This window comes from Bos indicus x Bos taurus, chromosome 27, assembly GCF_003369695.1.
Source record: "Bos indicus x Bos taurus breed Angus x Brahman F1 hybrid chromosome 27, Bos_hybrid_MaternalHap_v2.0, whole genome shotgun sequence".
In the NCBI taxonomy this organism is placed as follows: Eukaryota; Metazoa; Chordata; class Mammalia; order Artiodactyla; family Bovidae; genus Bos; species Bos indicus x Bos taurus.
Genome location: NC_040102.1, coordinates 32,848,154 through 32,867,130, shown reverse-complemented (window position 1 = coordinate 32,867,130; position 18,977 = coordinate 32,848,154). Strand labels below are relative to the sequence as shown.

The 18,977-nt window shown below is 44.2% G+C and overlaps 2 protein-coding genes across 2 annotated transcripts in view; one reads left to right on the top strand and one right to left on the bottom strand.

Annotated features, from left to right (window-relative positions):
- BAG4 (BCL2 associated athanogene 4) overlaps positions 1 to 7,152 on the bottom strand; it is a 30,878-nt gene extending 23,726 nt beyond the window's left edge. Inside the window, exon 1 of the mRNA XM_027530161.1 lies at positions 6,763 to 7,152. Within this exon, the coding sequence (XP_027385962.1) occupies positions 6,763 to 7,032 (270 nt within the window). The 5' untranslated portion in view covers positions 7,033 to 7,152. The remainder of the gene's footprint in view (positions 1 to 6,762) is intronic.
- Positions 7,153 to 7,203: 51 nt separating this feature from the next.
- LSM1 (LSM1 homolog, mRNA degradation associated) lies at positions 7,204 to 17,548 on the top strand. The gene is made up of 4 exons (XM_027530162.1): positions 7,204 to 7,642; positions 12,381 to 12,449; positions 13,846 to 13,961; positions 17,019 to 17,548. Exons 1-4 carry the CDS (start codon positions 7,597 to 7,599, stop codon positions 17,187 to 17,189), a joined length of 402 nt encoding a protein of 133 aa, XP_027385963.1. The 5' UTR covers positions 7,204 to 7,596; the 3' UTR covers positions 17,190 to 17,548.
- Positions 17,549 to 18,977: the final 1,429 nt, after the last annotated feature.

Genomic DNA, 18,977 nt, shown 5'->3' with positions numbered 1-18,977 from the left:
TTCCTCCTATCCAAGTATTCTCACTCATTGTCTTCTGGGTTCTCTCTGTCACCCTCCTAGATCTCAAAGCTCTCCCCTGGCAGCATAACCCAATCAGGTCATTCACCCACGTTTCCATGTGGTGACTCTCCAATCACTGTCTCCATCCCCTGACTCCCTGCTAAGCCCTACATCTATTGCATTGTTCCCACAGACAACAACTCCTCAATGCCACAGACTGTAAAACTGGACATCGGGAAACAAAAACAGAAAATCTCAGACATCTCATTAATCAGTCGCATACACTGCATCCAGAGCTTGGTAACCACCATCACAAACTGGCTTCCAGCAGAAATGAAATAAAGGTGGGACTTCCCTGGTGGTCCAGTGGTTAAGAATCCACCTTGTAATGCAGGGGAAGGGGGTTCCATCCCCAGCTGTGGAATTAAGATCTCACATCTACACCGCAACGAATGATGCCACACAACGCAACAAAGATCTCACATGCCCCAACTAAGACCTGATGCAGCCAAACAAATCAACATTGTTTTTTAAAAAGAAATGATCCCTAGTTTTTGGTACAAAACTAAACCACATCTTCCCATAAAAACCTGTTCCTTTTCCTTGTTAATCCTGCTGCTGCTAAGTCACTTCAGTCGTGTCCAGCTCTGTGCGACCCCATAGATGGCAGCCCACCAGGTTCCCCCGTCCCTGGGATTCTCCAGGCAAGAACACTGGAGTGGGTTGCCATTTCCTTCTCCAATGCATGAAAGTGAAAAGTGAAAGTGGAGTCGCTCAGTCATGTCCGGCTCTTAGCGACCCCATGGACTATAGCCTATCAGGCTCCTCCGTCCATGGGATTTTCCAGGCGAGAGTACTGGAGTGGGGTGCCATTGCCTTCTCCTTGTTAATCCTAGGAAATACTAAAAATTCAGAATCCTTCTGTTTCTCCTGCAATCCTCACTTCCAGTTGATATACCACCTTTGAAAATGCCTTTCGAATCTATGTAACTCATTCTGAAACACGTCCAAAAAATAAGTAGACATGGTAAATATAATAAAAGCTAATAAAATCTAGGTAGTGGGTATGTGGGTCTTCACATACAATTTCAACTTTTCTATGTTTGAAATGTTTATAATAAAATGTTGAGGAAAAAAACCTATCTACATTCATTCAGACATTGTTCAAACACATGCCGTTTTCTTTTCTGACCTAATTTGGGAGCCTAACCTGAGCTGTCTCCCCAAACCCTCCCGTTGTAACCATCCTGCAAGATGACCCCCAGTGACCCTGCCTTCTGTATGCACATCTGAGTGAAGATGCCTCCCACACCGTACCGGGGTCAGTCTCTATGACTAGTAATATACAGCATGTGTGAAGGTGTAGCACTTCCAGGATGAGGCTGTAAGAGGCTGCGGCTTCCCGCTCCCGTCCATCTCAGCACTCTCTCAGATGACTTGTTCTTGGGGAGCATGTGAATCACCCCGTTGTTGTTGTTCAGTCACTCAGCCATGTCCAACTCTTCACAACCCCACGACTGCAGCACACCAGGCTTCTCTGTCCTTCACTATCTCCTGGAGCTTGCTCAAACTCATGTCCATTGTGTTGATGATACCATCCAACCATCTCATCCTCTGTCACCCCCTTCTCTCTTGCCCTCAAATTTTCCCAGCATCAGGGTCTTTTCCAATGAGTTGGCTCTTCACATCAGGTGGCCAAAGCACTGGAGTATCACCTTCAGCATCAGTCCTTCCAATGAATATTCAGGGTTGATTTCCTTTAGGATTGATTGACTGGTTTGATCTCCTTGCTGTCCAAGGGACTCTCAAGAGTCTTTTCCAGCACCTCAGTTTGAAAGCATCAATTCTTCGGTGCTCAGCCTTCTTTATGGTTCAGCCCTCACTTCTGTACGTGACTACCTGAAAAACCACAGCTTTGTCTAGACAAACCTCTATTGGCAAAGTGATATTTTGTTAAAAGCTTTGGGCAGGGCCTGAGATACAGCATTTCCAACAAGCTCCTAGGTGATGTATGTGCTGCAAGCTTAGGAAGCAAACGACAGCACTGCAAGTGTAGCTAACAAGGTAAAAAAGAAAGGCAACAGTAAGAGGTTCTCCATTTTCCCTGCCGTATTCAAACACATTAATATAGAGTCAAGCCTTTGTAGTGGTTCAGAGCAACCTCATCTCGATATGTTCAATTCCATTGCGCAACGCTTCTCAAACATGATATGCATATGAATCACGTGAGGATCTTATTAATCTGCAGCAGCAGTAAGTATGGAGGAGGAAAGAGTCTGCACTTCTAACAGCCCCCTATCGAAGCTGAAGCTTCTGGTCCATGGCCCACAGCTTTAGAGTAAGGTTTTAAAGGGTTCCTATACCCTTATGATTATACAGTGGAAGTGAGAAATAGATTTAAGGGACTAGATCTGACAGATACAGTGCCTGATGAACTATGGACTGAGGTTCATGACATTGTACAGGAGACAGGGATCAAGACCATCCCCATGGAAAAGAAATGCAAAAAAGCAAAATGGCTGTCTCAAATAGCTGTGAAAAGAAGAGAAGCGAAAAGCAAAGGAGAAAAGGAAAGATATAAGCATCTGAATGCAGAGTTCCAAAGAATAGCAAGAAGAGATAAGAAAGCCTTCCTCAGTGACCAGTGCAAAGAAATAGAGGAAAACAACAGAATGGGAAAGACTAGAGATCTCTTCAAGAAAATTAGAGATACCAAGGGAACATTTCATGCAAAGAGGGGCTCGATAAAGGACAGAAATGGTATGGACCTAACAGAAGCAGAAGATATTAAGAAGAGGTGGCAAGAATACACAGAAGAACTGTACAAAAAAGATCTTCACGACCCAGATAATCATGATGGTGTAATCACTCACCTAGAGCCAGACATCCTGGAATGTGAAGTCAAGTGGGCCTTAGAAAGCATCACTACGAACAAAGCTAGTGGAGGTGATGGAATTCCAGTTGAGCTATTTCAAAACCTCAAAGATGATGCTGTCAAAGTGCTGCACTCAATATGCCAGCAAATTTGGAAAACTCAGCAGTGGCCACAGGACTGGAAAAGGTCAGTTTTCATTCCAATTCCAAAGAAAGGCAATGCCAAAGAATGCTCAAACTACCGCACAATTGCAGTCATCTCACACGCTAGTAAAGTAATGCTCAAAATTTTCCAAGCCAGGCTTCAGCAATATGTGAACTGTGAACTTCCTGATGTTCAAGCTGGTTTTAGAAAAGGCACAGGAACCAGAAATCAAATTGCCAACATCTGGTGGATCGTGGAAAAAGCAAGAGAGTTCCAGAAAAACATCTATTTCTGCTTTATTGATTATGCCAAAGCATTTGACTGTGTGGATCACAATAAACTGGAAAATTCTGAAAGAGATGGGAATACCAGACCACCTGACCTGCCTCTTGAGAAATGTGTATGCAGGTCAGGAAGCAACAGTTAAAACTGGACATGGAACAACAGACTGGTTCCAAATAGGAAAAGGAGTACGTCAAGGCTGTATATTGTCACTCTGCTTATTTAACTTATATGCAGAGTACATCATGAGAAACGCTGGGCTGGAAGAAGCACAAGCTGGAATCAAGATTGCCGGGAGAAATATCAATATTTCTGCATCTCAGATATGCAGATGACACCACCCTTATGGCAGAAAGTGAAGAGGAACTCAAAAGCCTCTTGATGAAAGTGAAAGAGGAGAGTGAAAATGTTGGCTTAAAGCTCAACATTCAGAAAACGAAGATCATGGCATCTGGTCCCATCACTTCATGGGAAATAAATGGGGAAACAGTGGAAACAGTGTCAGACTTTATTTTTTGGGTCTCCAAAATCACTGCAGATAGTGATTGCAGCCATGAAGTTAAAAGACGCTTACTCCTTGGAAGTAAAGTTATGACCAACCTAGATAGCATATTCAAAAGCAGAGACATTACTTTGCCAACAAAGGTTCGTCTAGTCAAGACTATGGTTTTTCCTGTGGTCATGTATGGATGTGAGAGTTGGACTGTGAAGAAGGCTGAGCGCCGAAGAATTGATGCTTTTGAACTGTAGTGTTGGAGAAGACTCTTGCGAGTCCCTTGGACTGCAAGGAGATCCAACCAGTCCATTCTGAAGGAGATCAGCCCTGGGATTTCTTTGGAAGGAATGATGCTAAAGCTGAAACTCCAGTACTTTGGCCACCTCACGCGAAGAGTTGACTCACTGGAAAAGACTCTGATGCTGGGAGGGATTGGGGGCAGGAGGAGAAGGGGACGACAGAGGATGAGAGGGCTGGATGGCCTCACTGACTCGATGGACGTTGAGTCTGAGTGAACTCCAGGAGGTGGTGATGGACAGGGAGGCCTGGCGTGCTGTGATTCATGGGGTTGCAAAGAGTCAGACACGTCTGAACGACTGAACTGAACTGATACCTTTTTTAAGTCTGACATGTTTGACTATGTAAAACTGCAAAAAATATGTCAAAAACCACAAAAAAGTCAAAAGACAAGCCACAAATTTAGAAAAGACATTTGTAGTATGTAGGGCATCACCTTTATCTTTTTTATTAGTTTCCTACTGCTGCCTAAGAAATTATCATCCGATACTTTTTGAGTTTCAAAAATATCTGCCTGAAAAACTCTTGAAATGATTTACAAATGCCCATTACACATTCCAGCTTTATCCTCCACCCCTCCAGCACCATCACCCACCTGTGTGCACACCTGTACTCCACCATACCTAACAACTTCCTGCATGACACTGAGATCTTGACTTCTCTAACCTTAAAAAAAAAAAAAAAAGTCACAAAGTCATGTCCAACTCTTTTGTGACCCGGACTGTAGCCAGCTAGGCTCTTCTGTCCATGGGATTTCATAAGCAAGAACACTGGAATGGGTTGCCATTTCCTTCTCCAGGGGATTTTCCCGACCCAGGGATCGAAACTGGCCGATTCTTTACTGCTGAGCCACCTAGGAAGTCCTCTCTAACCCTAACCAAAAACAAAACATACTTTTGTTTTGATATCACAGCAAGTCCAGGCAGAGTCTTCAGCTCAGCGGGCCTCCCCTCTATCCCTTCAAGTGAGCCTCAGTCTAGTTTGCCTACTTACAGGCCAAGTATTTCATCACGCTACTCCGTCATGGGACCAAAATCCCACAGCTCCTTATTCCAGATTTAGACAGAAAAATTATGGACCTTTCTTAACAATTAACCTCTCACTACATGTTTTTTCTCATACCATTTTTTCAAGATATACCATAAACCTCACCCTTTTAAAGTGTACAATTCATGGTTTTAATATACTCAGACTTGTGCAGTTATCATCATTAAATTCAGAGTATTTTCATCATCCCCAAAGGAAACCCCATACCCTTTATCTATCTTTCTCAGTGTCCCCAGGTCCACAGCTCCTGGAAACAACAAATTTTTCTACAGATTTCTATATCCTGGAATTTTCCAAAAAATGGAATCATACAATATTTGGTCTTTTTGTCTTCATCCATGTAGCACATTTTCAACATTCATCCATTTGAAGAATGTTTCAGTACCTCATGACTTTCTATGGCTAAATAATTGCATTGTATAAATACACTGTGCTGCGCTGTGCTTAGTCCTTCAGTCCTGTCTGACTCTGCGATCCTATGGGCTGTAGCCCACCAGGCTCCTCTGTCCATAGGGATTCTCCAAGAAAGAATACTGGAGTGAGTTGCCATTCCCTCCAGGGGTATGAGTATACTATATTTTATCAATTCTTCAGTTGATGAGCATTTGGGGTATTTCCCTTTTTTGGTTATCATAAATAAAGTTGCTATGAACATGTGTGTACAGGTTCTTATGTGGACATGTTTTCAGTTCTCTTGGGTATATATCTAGCAGCAGGCTTGCTAACAGTACACTTAACGTTTTTAGGAACTGCCAAACCGTTTTCCAAAACACTGAACCATTTTACATTTCCACCGGCAATGTCTGGGAATTTCATTATTACATTTCAACCAATGAGAATGTTATAATTCCTGAAGACAAGGAGAGGTGTGCCCTCACCATAGAACCGTAATCCTCTACGAAGAATATTGCATTAACAAAACAGAAGTATATTTCCGGCACGACGACACAGAATAAAATGTCAGAGGTCTTAATATATTGAGCAACTGAGTTAACCTTTCACGGTCAGCAGTTCTTCCATCGTAAAACAGGGACGCTGTAATGACATCTACGTTGCAGTCACCGTTAAGATTACACACAACCCACGGATAGGTGCTTTCCAACACTGATGATGATCGATGATTCAATACCCGGCTATGCTTTAGGGGCAAAGGGCTAAATGCCCAGATCCCTCCCTTTCCTTCGCGTTCCTTCCCAGTGGGAGGGGGCTGCAGCCACATCCGTCCTTGGAGAGAGGCGGCCCCCACGAACCACGCAGGATAAATTGTGAGGATTGGAAAAGCAAAGCCAGGTCACTCCAGCCCAACCTCATCCCCCAGACGAGAGATTCGCAGCCTGCTACTCAGCTTAGCAGGTTCAGCGCAGGATCTTTTTGTTTTTTTCCTGGTAAGAAGACATTTATTACGGCTGAAGCGCAAGAGAAGGGGCAGAGAAAACACAAGCATATACCCCCACCCACGATCCTAGTCTCTTGTCTCTCCAAAGCCGTATTAGGAAAACGCACGAAACCCAATTCATTACGAACTCTTGGCAGCTGTATCAATCCCAATAGCCCTCACCCCCAAAGACTCCCTTATCGGACTCCCCCACCCCACCCTGGGGACCGGTGGCGCAAAGCTCACCTGGTGGCCTCCGCCAGCACGACCTGGCTCTGACCAGGCGCCTCCAGACGCGTAGTAGCCATCGCCTCCTCCGCCTTCCCCGGGCCAGGTGGTCTCCGCCGGGCCGCCCCCGCGCCCCCGCCAGGAAATGGGAGGCTGGGGAGGCTCGGGGCGTGGGGGATAGATGGGCGGAGGCGGGTGCACCGGAACATCCCCACCCCCAGGCCCGTAGTAGCGGCCATAAGACGGGCCGTCACTGGGGCCGTAGCCCGAGCGCCTCAAGGCCGACATGGGCTCTGCCGCCCCCAGGCACTTCCCGCCCCCCTGCCCCTCACTGCCGGCCCACCGCGCAGGCGCCGGCGGGGAAGCGCGAATGGACCGCAGGGAAAGGGGGTCGGCCTGCAACAGCCAATCCTGGCTGGATCCCGCCCCCCCACCCCCCCCCCCTCCGCTTCCGCGTCCTGAGAGGCCGAGGGCGGCTGTCTGTGTCTCTGGGGTCTAGGAAGCAGGAGAACGAGCGTTCCTTAAAAGGGAGAACACACCTCCGCACTGTCCGTGCAGTCTAGACTCCTCTTCCCCTTCTCGTCAGGGATATGGAAAGGGTATCCGGGGGCGGGGGTAACCACATGAACGGTCCCGCCTCTTCCTGAGGGCGGGCACGTGGCCCCGGAAGTGGGTGGTGTACATGGCGGCGTTTCCGGCAGGCCCCGGCTGCTGAAAGCCGCGGCGGCGGCGTTGGTCCGGGTCCGGGTTCCTGTCCCGGTCCCGCAGAAGCGGCGACCGCGGTGGGAGGAAGGAGGTGTGGGACGCGCTGGCCCACCGCCGCCATACGCTGCAGCTCCATCTCGACTCAAAATGAACTATATGCCTGGCACCGCCAGCCTCATCGAGGACATCGACAGTGAGTAGTTCATCTCCTCAGAGTGAAGTCTAGGGTGAAACCCTTCCTCCCAGGAGGGTGCCTCTTAAGGAGGAAGCTGATAGAATGAGTCCGGGCCGGGGGCGGTGTGTATTTAGTCCAGTTCTGGACGTCCGGCGTTGGCATCCTAGCAGGATGCCGGAGTCACGGGACACGCCGTTTGCCACTTTGTCGACTTCTGCCTGTATCCCGCCTCTCGCAGCTTCCACCGGATCTCCCGGGCAAGCTGTTGAATTCATTTCTGCTTTTCAGGGATGCGGCTGCTGAAGCTCACATGTGAAAGTTACCGTTTCCCCGGTCCATCGTCTCCCACCTGTGGTATTTCGAAGTACCAGGTGGTTACTGGGTGGATGAATGAGAATTCTCAGAGAAAGGGTTCTTGCAGAAACGAAAATAGTAATACAACAGCAGTTGGACTTAATTAGCACTAAACGTAGGGTTTATACTTTGTGGCCGTTTGCAGTCTTTTACCGTTTGAGAGTATTTAGCTTTTTAGACTGCAGAAGGAAATGGCCACCCACTCCAGTGTTCTTGCCTGGAGAGTCCCAGGGACGGGGGAGCCTGGTGGGCTGCCGTCTGTGGGGTCGCACAGAGTCGGACACGACTGAAGCGACTTAGCAGCAGCAGCAGTATGGAGAAGGCAATGGCACCCCACTCCAGTACTTTGGCCTGGAAAATCCCATGGACGGAGGAGCCTGGCTGTAGTCCATGGGGTCGCTAGAGTCGGACACGACTGAGCGACTTCACTTTCACTTTTCACTTTCATGCATTGGAGAAGGAAATGGCAACCCACTCCAGTATTCTTGCCTGGAGAATCCCAGGGACGGTGGAGCCTGGTGGGCTGCCGTCTAGGGGGTCGCACAGAGTCGGACACGACTGAAGTGACTTAGCAGCAGCAGCTTTTCAGGCTAGGTTTTGACTTTTCCAGAAAGACTGAGTCACTTCAAATTTTCTTTTTTTCTCTGTTAGTTTTCTCTTGCTGTTAAGACCTCCCTTATTCCTAGTCACTATCCTGAAGAAGAGCTCGGTTGTATCAGTTGTCTTTTGTTTTTCCAAACTCTCATCTGTGAGTTACTCCTAAAACAACACTTTTTAAAGTTGTGCACAATTGTGTGATCTGTCTCATTAACTTGTAATTGCTGCGAAACAGTTACCACGCAGTTCCAAACAAGTTCAGCAATCTTCTGCAGTTACTGTGCATGTAAATAATGAATTTGTGATGAAATCCTCTCCCTATCCTCTGAAATCATTTTTTAGATCCAAATTAGTGATTTTGCTACTGAAGGGGATGTAGTGTAGCTTGGATCAAATTCATGTGTGAGTAACCACTGTACACGCCTGTCTGTAACGTGTAATGAAATCTTTAATTCTAATTGTCTGAGGATGGTGCCCTCACCTCTCTTGTTATGTATCTGAGTTATTTGAGATCCCTAGCACATCCTGCCGTTCTAACAAAAGTAATTGTTTTTCTCAAGTCTCTAACGCCTTTTGCAGATTCCAAGCTCCTCCTCTACTGAATGGTTTCAAATCACTTCATATGCAGCCTTCACTGCAACACACACACACTTTCCTCCTCTCTCCTCAGTCTTTCTGTATTTTCACACATCTTCTCATCTCATTTGGAAGTATTCCTCCCTTTCAGTCTGTGTCTTATTTATTTTTCCTTCCAGCTGCTTCTGGAATCCATTAATACCCTTTTTCGCTCATATCTTTTGCTCCCCCTCATGTATGTTCTTGTCTGTCATATTTTTTTTTCAGTTATATTTCACCATCAAATTCCCATTCCTTTTTTCACATCTGTACCCCTAAACCTCTTAAATATCTCCCATTTTAGCTGTTTCCTGGCTACCTGGTGTAGACCACCTCTGTCACCCTGCAGTCAGATTTTTTGCTCAACACGCTTCTGAAACTGCAATCTTAAAAGACATCTGTCTAATGCATTCCTTCCCCTTTTGTGCACTGTGATGCCATTATCATAGGATTCTTCATTTTCTTGATTTTTCCAACACTGGTACTTGATTTTCTTATCTCTGCAACAGTTATTGTTCCCTAAAATAAATGGACTCCTACGTTCCATCTTTGGCTGCCGCTTTCTTTAAATCTCTAGGAGAGTTCCTGGACTTTAATAATGGTATCACCTCTTTGTGGGCATATCGGAAATTGCTCTGATCCAAACTTCTTTGGCCTTTCAGTCTTAAATCTCCAGTTGCCAGCTGACGTTTCTGCACAGGTGTCTTGATACCACTGGAGAATCACAACAGCAAAACACCTTCCACGGGATCTTGCTTCTTTGACTCCTGACTTTTGGTACATGGTCCTTCCTGACAAGATGACTCAAAATTCCTGCATCATCTTTAACCCATCTCTTAGCTTCCCACTCTCTCACGCACATATCCACATATACAAACACTCTTGGTTGACCAATTCCATCCCTTATAACTGCAGTGTCTTGATCCTCTCATCCTCTCCCTTCCCATCTCTGCCCTGCTTCAGGTCTCTTCTTCATGTCTCAGACTCTGGTAATATCCTCAAAACCATTCTTTTTCTACCAGTTGAATCTTCAGAGTTGTCTTGTTCCCCATGAAGTCACATCCAAACTCAGCCTGCTCCCAGTACTTTTCTGACTTCATCTCCTATTCCCTTCACACCCTCAACTTTTAGCCACACGTCTGGATACACAGCTCCCTTTTCTTCTGCCTAAATTACAGATTTCCCTCCTCTTCCCAGTCCCTGTCACTCTTCCCATGGCCAAAAATTATCTACCTTTTAAGGTCCATTGGAGGAGGCAATGGCAACCCACTCCAGTACGCTTGCCTGGAAAATCCCATGGACAGAGGAGCCTGGTAGGCTACAGTCCATGGAGTTGCCAAGAGTCGGACACGACTGAGCAACTTCACTTTGACTTTAAAGTCCAACTCAGATACCTCCAGCTAGATACAGTTTCTCTCAGTCTCATGTAATTAAGATTTGCCCTCTTGTGGTACTTAATTATAGCAACAAAAAAGCCTATAAATTCCTTCAGGAAAGAATCACTGTCTTGTTGCACTGTTCTGCATCTTGTTGTTGTTCGGTCGCTCAGTGGTGTCCGACTCTTTACAACCCCCTGGACTATAACACACCAGGCTTCCCTGTCTTTCACTGTCTCCCAGAGTTTGCTCAAACTCATGTCCATTGTGTTGATGATGCCATCCAACCATCTCATCCTCTCTTGCCCCCTTCTCCTCTTGCCCTCAGTCTTTCCCAGTATCAGGGTCTTTTCCATTGAGTCGGCTCTTTGCATCAAGTGGCCAAAGTATCAGAGCTTCAGCTTCAGCATCAGTCCTTCCAATATTCAGGGTTGATTTCCTTCAGGATTGACTGGGTTGATCTCCTTGCTGCCTAAGGGACTCTTAAGAGTCTTGCATCAGTTCTTTGGTGCTCAGCCTTCTTTATGGTCCACGTTCTGCATGTAGAAAGTGAAGTGAAGTTGCTCAGTCGTGTCCGACTCTTTGTGACCCCATGGACTGTAGCCCACCAGGCTCCTCCCTCCATGGGATTCTGGAGTGGGTTACTGGAGTGGATTGCCATTTCCTTCTCCAAGGGATCTTCCCGACCCAGGGATCGAACCTGGGTCTCCCACATTCCAGGCAGACGCTTAAACCTCTGAGCCACCAGGGAAGACTTAGAAAGTACTTTATGCATGGCATTAAAGACAAATAAGTGATTTTTGCTAGCTATTCTGGGCTTCCCTTGTAGCTCAGTCTGCTAGCTATTCTAGTGACTGGCTTACTGTCATTCTTCAGTGTCGCGCAGAGTCACCTCTTCAGAGGGGTTTTCCCTAGCCACCTTCTCTCCCCGACCCCCCCATGTTTGTTTATTTACTTGGCTATACCGGGTCTTAGTTGCAGCACATGGTATCTTTAGTCGCAGCATGCACACTCTTAGTTGTAGCATATGAGATCTTGTTCCTGGGCCCCCTACATTGGGAGTGTGGAGTCTTAGCCCCTGGACTACCCTGGAAGTCCTCACCACCCTCTCTTCTATAGCTTCTTTCCCTCCCTTTCTCATATTATCCTGCTGTCTTGTTTTTATTCTGCTAGACTAATCACCATAGGTCATTTTTTTAAATGTGTTTGTTTTTCTCCACCAGGCTTATAAGTTCATGAGGTTGGTGACTCTGAGTCTTATTCTCTACTATATATCTAGGCCCCAGAACAGCACATAGCCCTCAATATATTCTGTTGAATTTTTGCTCTGGTTTTATTATCAGCATCCTCATTTTACACGTCTTTGGTACTGTTTTTATTTAAAACCGTCTCTGATTCCAAAGTGTGAAATAGAAACTCTCTAAGATGAGGGGAAAATAATTTTGGAAAATTAAGATCATAAAGACCATCTAGATCAAATGTCCAAATTGGCAGGTATAGAAACTGACATGATGCTGACAGGGTTTAACTGTCAAGCACTGGCATCTGGAGCCGGTCCGTTGGGCCCCCTGACTGCGTGCCCAGTCCTTCCCCACTCTGCTGCCCCTCTTAGATTCTTTTCACCACGCATCTTCTCATCTAAACTAATCCCCGGCTGCCTTGGTCATCCCTCTAGTTTCTCAATGAATTCTGCGTTAAATGCTCTGTAATAGGAAATGGTAAAGCTTAATCTGCTACTAACTCTGTTTTTGTTTCCCTGTAAACTCGCTGAAGCTAACAGTTCATTTTTTAAAGATCTCTTTTCCTCTCCCCAGAAAAGCACTTGGTCCTGCTTCGAGATGGAAGGACACTTATAGGCTTTTTGAGAAGCATTGATCAATTTGGTATGTATTACTCATGGACTTATCATGAGTCCATGATGATAAGAGCCATGGTGGCTTTTATCATCCCATCCTCTGGATGATAAGAGCTGCCCACTGTATTTTTATGTTGTTTCGTATTGAAGTTTATCTGCAACTTTTTTCATGTACCTGGCATGATGAAATAGTGTTTTAAGTCACTACATCATTGTTTTCTAAATTACAATTAGGTGGTTTGAAAGCTTGTGTTTACAAGCTTATATTTTATTTCTAAAACTGGTTTTCACTATTAGAACATGTGGTTACAGTGTTTTGGACTATTTTTTATTTTCCCCATTAGAGGGAGCCAGATGATAGAAATACACTCAGTCTACTGAAAAGGCTGCTCATTTGTACATTGGCTTGGGTGCGACTACTCTTCAAAGCAGTTCCTGCCCTGAAGGTAATCCCTCCCTGTCCAATGAAAAGTGGGTCAGAGGCCTTTCCTGAAGCTTTTTAGGGACCCCCAACATTAAGCTCAGGATTTTATACTTTGGGATACATCAGACTCAAGGTCTTAATCTTGATTCTGTCTCTTGCGTTTTTCTAAAGAGACCTTATATTTGCTCCTGTCTTGAGAAACTTCAGTTCATGTCAACATTTGTTGGACATCAGCTAGGTCAGTGGCTTTGGGCCTAAGGAAGAACAACATAATTGAAATACTTATAAGAATCACAGATGATAGTACTGTTGTTTCTTCAAAGATGACAGCAGTACCAACTAAAGGAAGAAAAGTAATTATTCTGCACAGATTGTGGTCCTAAACCTTAAGTCAAATTCATCAGACTACATGAGGGGAAAGTAGTGAATACTAATGTTACTCTCAGATTACCAAATTACAGTCATCTAACACAAGGGGAAAAAAACAGATTACTGTTGTATCATAATCCATGAATACCTATATTGGATTAAATGAATCATCTGTACTGAAACAAAGTTAAATCTTTGATAAATCATCACACACACATACCTGCACAAAGTAGAAAAAATGTTTCCTTCTAAAAGAAAAAAAAGATAACTTCTGCAGTTGTTTGGACTTCAGAGTTTTCCAAGTACCTTATCATATTTTCTTATAGTCATGTTGCTATCAGCAATTAACTCATAAGGAATTTAATTTTCTTCATTTATTTCCACCATTCTTCTTGTATTAGTGCAACATAATCCCAAGTACTCTATTTGCAGTTGTTTAAAAATCTCCAAGTGGTGTGTCTGAATGAAACAGGATGAGATTGTTTGAAATTTTAGCATTTTCCAGAATTAGAAAGTTTGAAAATCATGTTCAGCTAATCGTTTCTACTCAAGATAACTGATTGAGTTATGGACCTTTACCTGTAAAGTAATTTGAACTAAATGTCTTTGTTTCTTCCCTGTACACTTATAGCTAACTTAGTGCTACATCAGACTGTGGAGCGTATTCATGTGGGCAAAAAATACGGTGATATTCCTCGAGGGATTTTTGTGGTCAGAGGAGAAAATGTGGTCCTGCTAGGAGAAATAGTAAGTGAAAACTGTTAAGCTGCTATGGCTCTTGACAATCACACCGGTTAGGTTTCTTTTTGTCTTCTCAAGAAGGAAAAAATGTTTCCACCTTCACCCAGCTTCTCACGGGAAACCACCAAATTAGCTTAAGAAAGGGATATTGTAAAAGGAGAGCTTCAGAGAACAGTCAGCTTTGTTTCAGTGCCTACTGGCATATTAAAGATTTTGATCCCATTAGCAGTAAAATATCATGGATTTTTACCTGATATCAAAAAATACTGTCCTACATGGGAGTTTTTTAGCAGTCCAATGGTTAGGACTCCACACTCTCACCGCAGAGGCCAGGGTTCAGTCCCTGGAACTAAGTCCGAGGAGCTGAGTGGTGCAGCCATTATATATATAAAACACTGTCCCACACAAATGTGTTCATTAGAAGATTACTCTTGTATCTTTAGTAGCAGAAAATTGAAGCCCGATACCTAGCGAGAGAAGAATAGTCCAATGAAATATGGCTTCCCAACACTGGAATATTTTGTAGTCATTTAAACAGCTGTTTGCAAACGGTCTTCCAAGGCGTACAGACAGTTGGGTTGGGGGAAAGGCATATGGCATGTACAGTGTGGTATCTGTGTCTTAAAGGGAGCAGGGGGCAAGAGTGCCGGCAGCAGAAGCCTTTCTTCATTTTCTGAGAATGGCCTCGACCTCACTTGGCTTCTTAGCTCCCAGTCAAGGAGGAGGTTCATATTATCTGTCAGGAAAGCCAGCTGGCAAGTAAAAAGTTAAATCCTCTCAAGTGGTGTTTCTGTAGGTGTGAGTGTGTATGTATGTGAACCATTAGAAAACTACTTCTCCAAAATATATATTAGAACTACTCTGACATTTTTAAAGAAGATAAAATGATTTCACAGTTTACATTAAACAGTTACTTTAAAAGTGCTTTATTTAATATCTTTGACTTGATCCTGGTGCTTCTGATTATTGCGTTTTCCAGGAAAATCAAACCTTGATTTTATCTTTAAAGTTTTCAGTAGCATTTCACAATCCCTAGCCACATGTTAAGTCAGGTTTACAGAAGTCTTTGGAGAGAAGTGGCTTGGTCTGTAGCTGTTTTTTGTTTGTTTGTTTGTTTGTTTTCATAGCAGTTTTTAACTATACACCATTCGCGAAAGTAAGGAGGTAATTCTGCCAGGGTCGTGTTTGTTCATGTTGGAAACAGAAAGAACTAATCAATGCTGTCCAAGAATTGCTATGAAATATATGAAGTAACTTTCAAGTTTTAAAAATATTTTTGTGGTTGATGTAAAGCACCATGGTATCCTGGGATGTAGGGGTCGGGATTGTCGTCTGACTGAATATTCAGAGGAACTGGCCAATCTCTGGATGGTAGGATGGTGGGTGATTATTTTTTCCTCCTTTTTTTACTTTTCTGAATTTAACTTTTAGAGAGGAAATGTATTACTTTGCTATCAGGGGAAAGATTTAAGTCACAAGACCACACACACACACTGCTTTAATTGAAGAATAGAAAACAGCACAGATATACTTTCTGTGCCAGTTACATTGGCACAGACACGGCCCTGTGTAGATGTATGTGAAGAGAAAAATTTGTGTTTATTCTTGAAGTGTCATTGTTTCCTGGGAGCCCTTTCGTGGAGAAGAGTACTCTTTTTTTGGTATGTTAACGGTTCAGATTCTGCAGAATTTTTTATAGTGGTATTACTAAAGAAATACGGTTCGGGCCTGCTTCCACAGTTCTATGAATCGATGGTCTGTTTGAAGACGTGTACCAATTCTAGGAAAACGCGAAACTAGAAGCCACTTGCATTCTGTAGACACGCAGTTGTTTGTGAAGTCCCTGGCTTCTACCTCAAGGATAATGAGACACACGGCCTTAAGTAATAAGCTGATTGTTGGGAAACAGCATTGTCATAACCACACAAATAGCTCAGCGCATAACATTGGGAAGTCCAGGAGGTAGGACACTGAGCCAAGAACATTGTCTTCCCTTCTGCCGCCCATGGGCTGTGAGGGAAGATCACACTTGATAATGTATATTTTGCTGGATGCAGCTAACTTTTGAGGGCAGGGCTTGCTTATGGAATTTATGTGGCTTTCGCTCTAACCTCTCTGGGAGAGTCCTCCATCCGTGGTGTCACCGCTGTGGCTTCCGAGGCCTTGGCCGCCTCTGCAAATTAGCATCTAGCAGTAGGCTGGAACGTTTGGAGAGGTGGCGTTTGCGTTGATGCCTTCCCAGATTTTTAAGTAAAAGTCGGAGGATGAGAAATGTGAGTACCCTGTCCGTGGAGGCTTTCCATGTTACAGAAACACCAAGTGATACCTAGATAAACTTCTTAAGGAGAAGAAACAGTCAGTAGATAGATAATTTTATAGCAAAGTTCTGCATTATCAAGTTGGTCATCAGATGTTTAGGATGTTCAAAAATGAAAATATTAGCATATTTTACCATATTAAATGGGAAATGTAGCCAATATTTGTGAAGAATGTTGGGGCCAAAATGGTTTACTAACCCAGCTGGTTTGCTGAGGTTTTCTCCAGAAGACTAGTTGCCATGGGGGAGAAAGTAGTCCTGTGTTAACAGAGGGCCAGTTGATTGCCTTTGGCTTGGGGGCTGGGGGTCAGGGGTTCTACTTTGAATCAGTGTTTTATACTTTTTAGCAAAAAAAAAAAAAAAGCTCCAGAAATTACGCTGACTTTGACTATGTATAAATACAAAATTTATTTTAAGCTACCTTGACCTCAGTGACTTCTCTCTTGGATTTCCTGGGGTTGGGCAAATAGCTGTAAGAAAAGTAGTTCTTAACTCATGTAGGACTTTGCACAGACTAAAGCTTTGTTATGCACACTGATACTGATTCCTGTTAAACCACACCCGTGTGTTCTATAGGAGTGTTGCCAGCCATTCCTTTGTAAAGTGTTATCTGTCCATAGGGTGTTTGTGCCCTGGCACAAGTAAAATAACTCAAGCCTGATATAGGAATCCATTTGCCTTTGTATCTGTAATGTTTTCTATTCTTGGTCACAAGGTAAAGTTTTCCAAACCTGCTTGTTTTGTAGGACTTAGAAAAGGAGAGTGACACACCTCTCCAGCAAGTGTCTATTGAAGAAATCTTAGAAGAACAGAGGGTGGAACAGCAGACCAAGCTGGAAGCCGAGAAGCTGAAAGTCCAGGCCCTGAAGGATCGAGGCCTGTCCATCCCTCGGGCAGATACTCTTGAGGAGTATTAAGTCTTCTGCACAGAGACTGTCGCTCTTGGGGAGCAGGGCTGTCACTAAACGAAGTGACAGCCTGGTCACCTCACACATGTGATGAGAGACTCTATAATAGAGTTTTGAAAAGTCATTTTTATTTTTAATTCTTTCACAGATGCAACATGAAGAAATCATGTGTTCTATTTTTGTTTTTGTTTTTGTTTTTCATTTTAATTACAAAATCATCGTCTAAAGAAATAGTGGCATGGACTCCTCTCACTCATCACTGTGGAGCCAACAGCTACTTCTTTACATTGCTCTTCTCACCCCAAATGAGCGGCTACAGGGGACAGTCTTCATTTACTTGTAAATAAAACTCGAATCTCAAAATTGCAGTGTTATTTCCCAAGTTTGTGTTGCCTTCAGTGACTGGGCATCATTTAATTTCTCCTCTCAGAGGTATAAGCAGTCCACACACACACACACGTGGAATTTCCCTTCTGTCACAATTCCAACCTACTATAGTTTTAGTTCGTTTATTTGGCTGTGCCAGGTCTTCGTTGCTGCACGTGGGACCTCTAGCTGTGGCATGTGAACTCTTAGTTGTGGCACGTGTGGAACTGGGGCCCCTGCATTGTGAGTGGAGTCTCAGCCACTGGACCATGAGGGAAGTCACTTACGAAGGAGTATTTTCATACTGAATATCCTACAGGTCCTCCCTTGTCCCCTCATCTTTTTTTTTTTCCCCTAATAAAAAATGTTCAGGCTTGAGGAGGGCTCTTTCAGTGAGGTTTTGCAGCTCTTGGTTACAACAGAAGCTGGTGTTTGAGAAGCAGGAGTGGTGGCAGCTGCATCACCAGCTGTGTTCCCATGATATCCACATGACAACTTCTCTAAATGCTCTGTTAATTTCATGAGGTTTTTCTGGTCATTTGGCTGAGTCTTGAGCGTCTTACGCTGTCATCAAAAAGAAGCACAGATAAAATGGTGTTTCAGTGACATAGATCTAGGTTCTTCTCTGCCCACATGTCTTGGCTGCCAGCCCCCGGTGATGCCACCTTTCTGGTGTGATGTGATCTCGTAAGAGGCTGTACTTCCCAGGAGTTCAGTGTTGGGTATTGGACAATGTGAACTTGGAATTGGGAGACAAAACGGGTTAAAACCCAGACTGTTCTCTCTGGCACTTGGGTTCAAGCAAGTCAGTCTTCCTCCTTGACTCTGTTTTAACTGTAAAATTATTCCAGATACTTAGAGTCTGTTGAGCACAGACATCTTTTGCAGAGAAGATACTTAAATCCAATTCCTATCTTTGAGTTACTTTATAGTATTCAATTGGAGAAGGCAATGGCACCCCACTCCAGTACTCTTGCCTGGAAAATCCCGTGGATGGAGGAGCCTAGTAGGCTGCAGTCCATGGGGTCGCTAAGAGTCAGACACGGCTGAGCGACTTCACTTTCACTTTTCACTTTCATGCATTGGAGAAGGAAATGGCAACCCATTCCAGTGTTCTTGCGTGGAGAATCCCAGGGACAGGGGAGCCTGGTGGGCTGCCGTCTATGGGATCGCACAGTCGGACACGACTGAAGTGACTTAGCAGCAGCATAGTATTCAATATACTTCACATTTTATGAGCTCAGGGGTTTGCAATGGTTTGAATTCAGTGTTTTGCAGATAAACCATTTGACCTCAGCTATTCATCACTGGCTTGGTTTCAAAGGAGGTAATATGAGAAAAGTTGCACTTTATGATTTATCTTGTGTGTTTCACCTCTAACCTTACCGCTGAATAGCCTTAATTTCTTGTTCCCACATGAAGGGGAAAAGC

What these genes read in the sequence shown, in the direction of transcription:
- LSM1 (XM_027530162.1), top strand. Translation starts at nt 7,597, where the DNA reads ATGAACTATATGCCTGGCACCGCCAGCCTCATCGAGGACATCGACA. An exon ending in CCTCATCGAGGACATCGACA is followed by an intron (nt 7,643 to 12,380) that starts GTGAGTAGTTCA and finishes TCCTCTCCCCAG; the next exon opens with AAAAGCACTTGGTCCTGCTT. An exon ending in GAGAAGCATTGATCAATTTG is followed by an intron (nt 12,450 to 13,845) that starts GTATGTATTACT and finishes GTACACTTATAG; the next exon opens with CTAACTTAGTGCTACATCAG.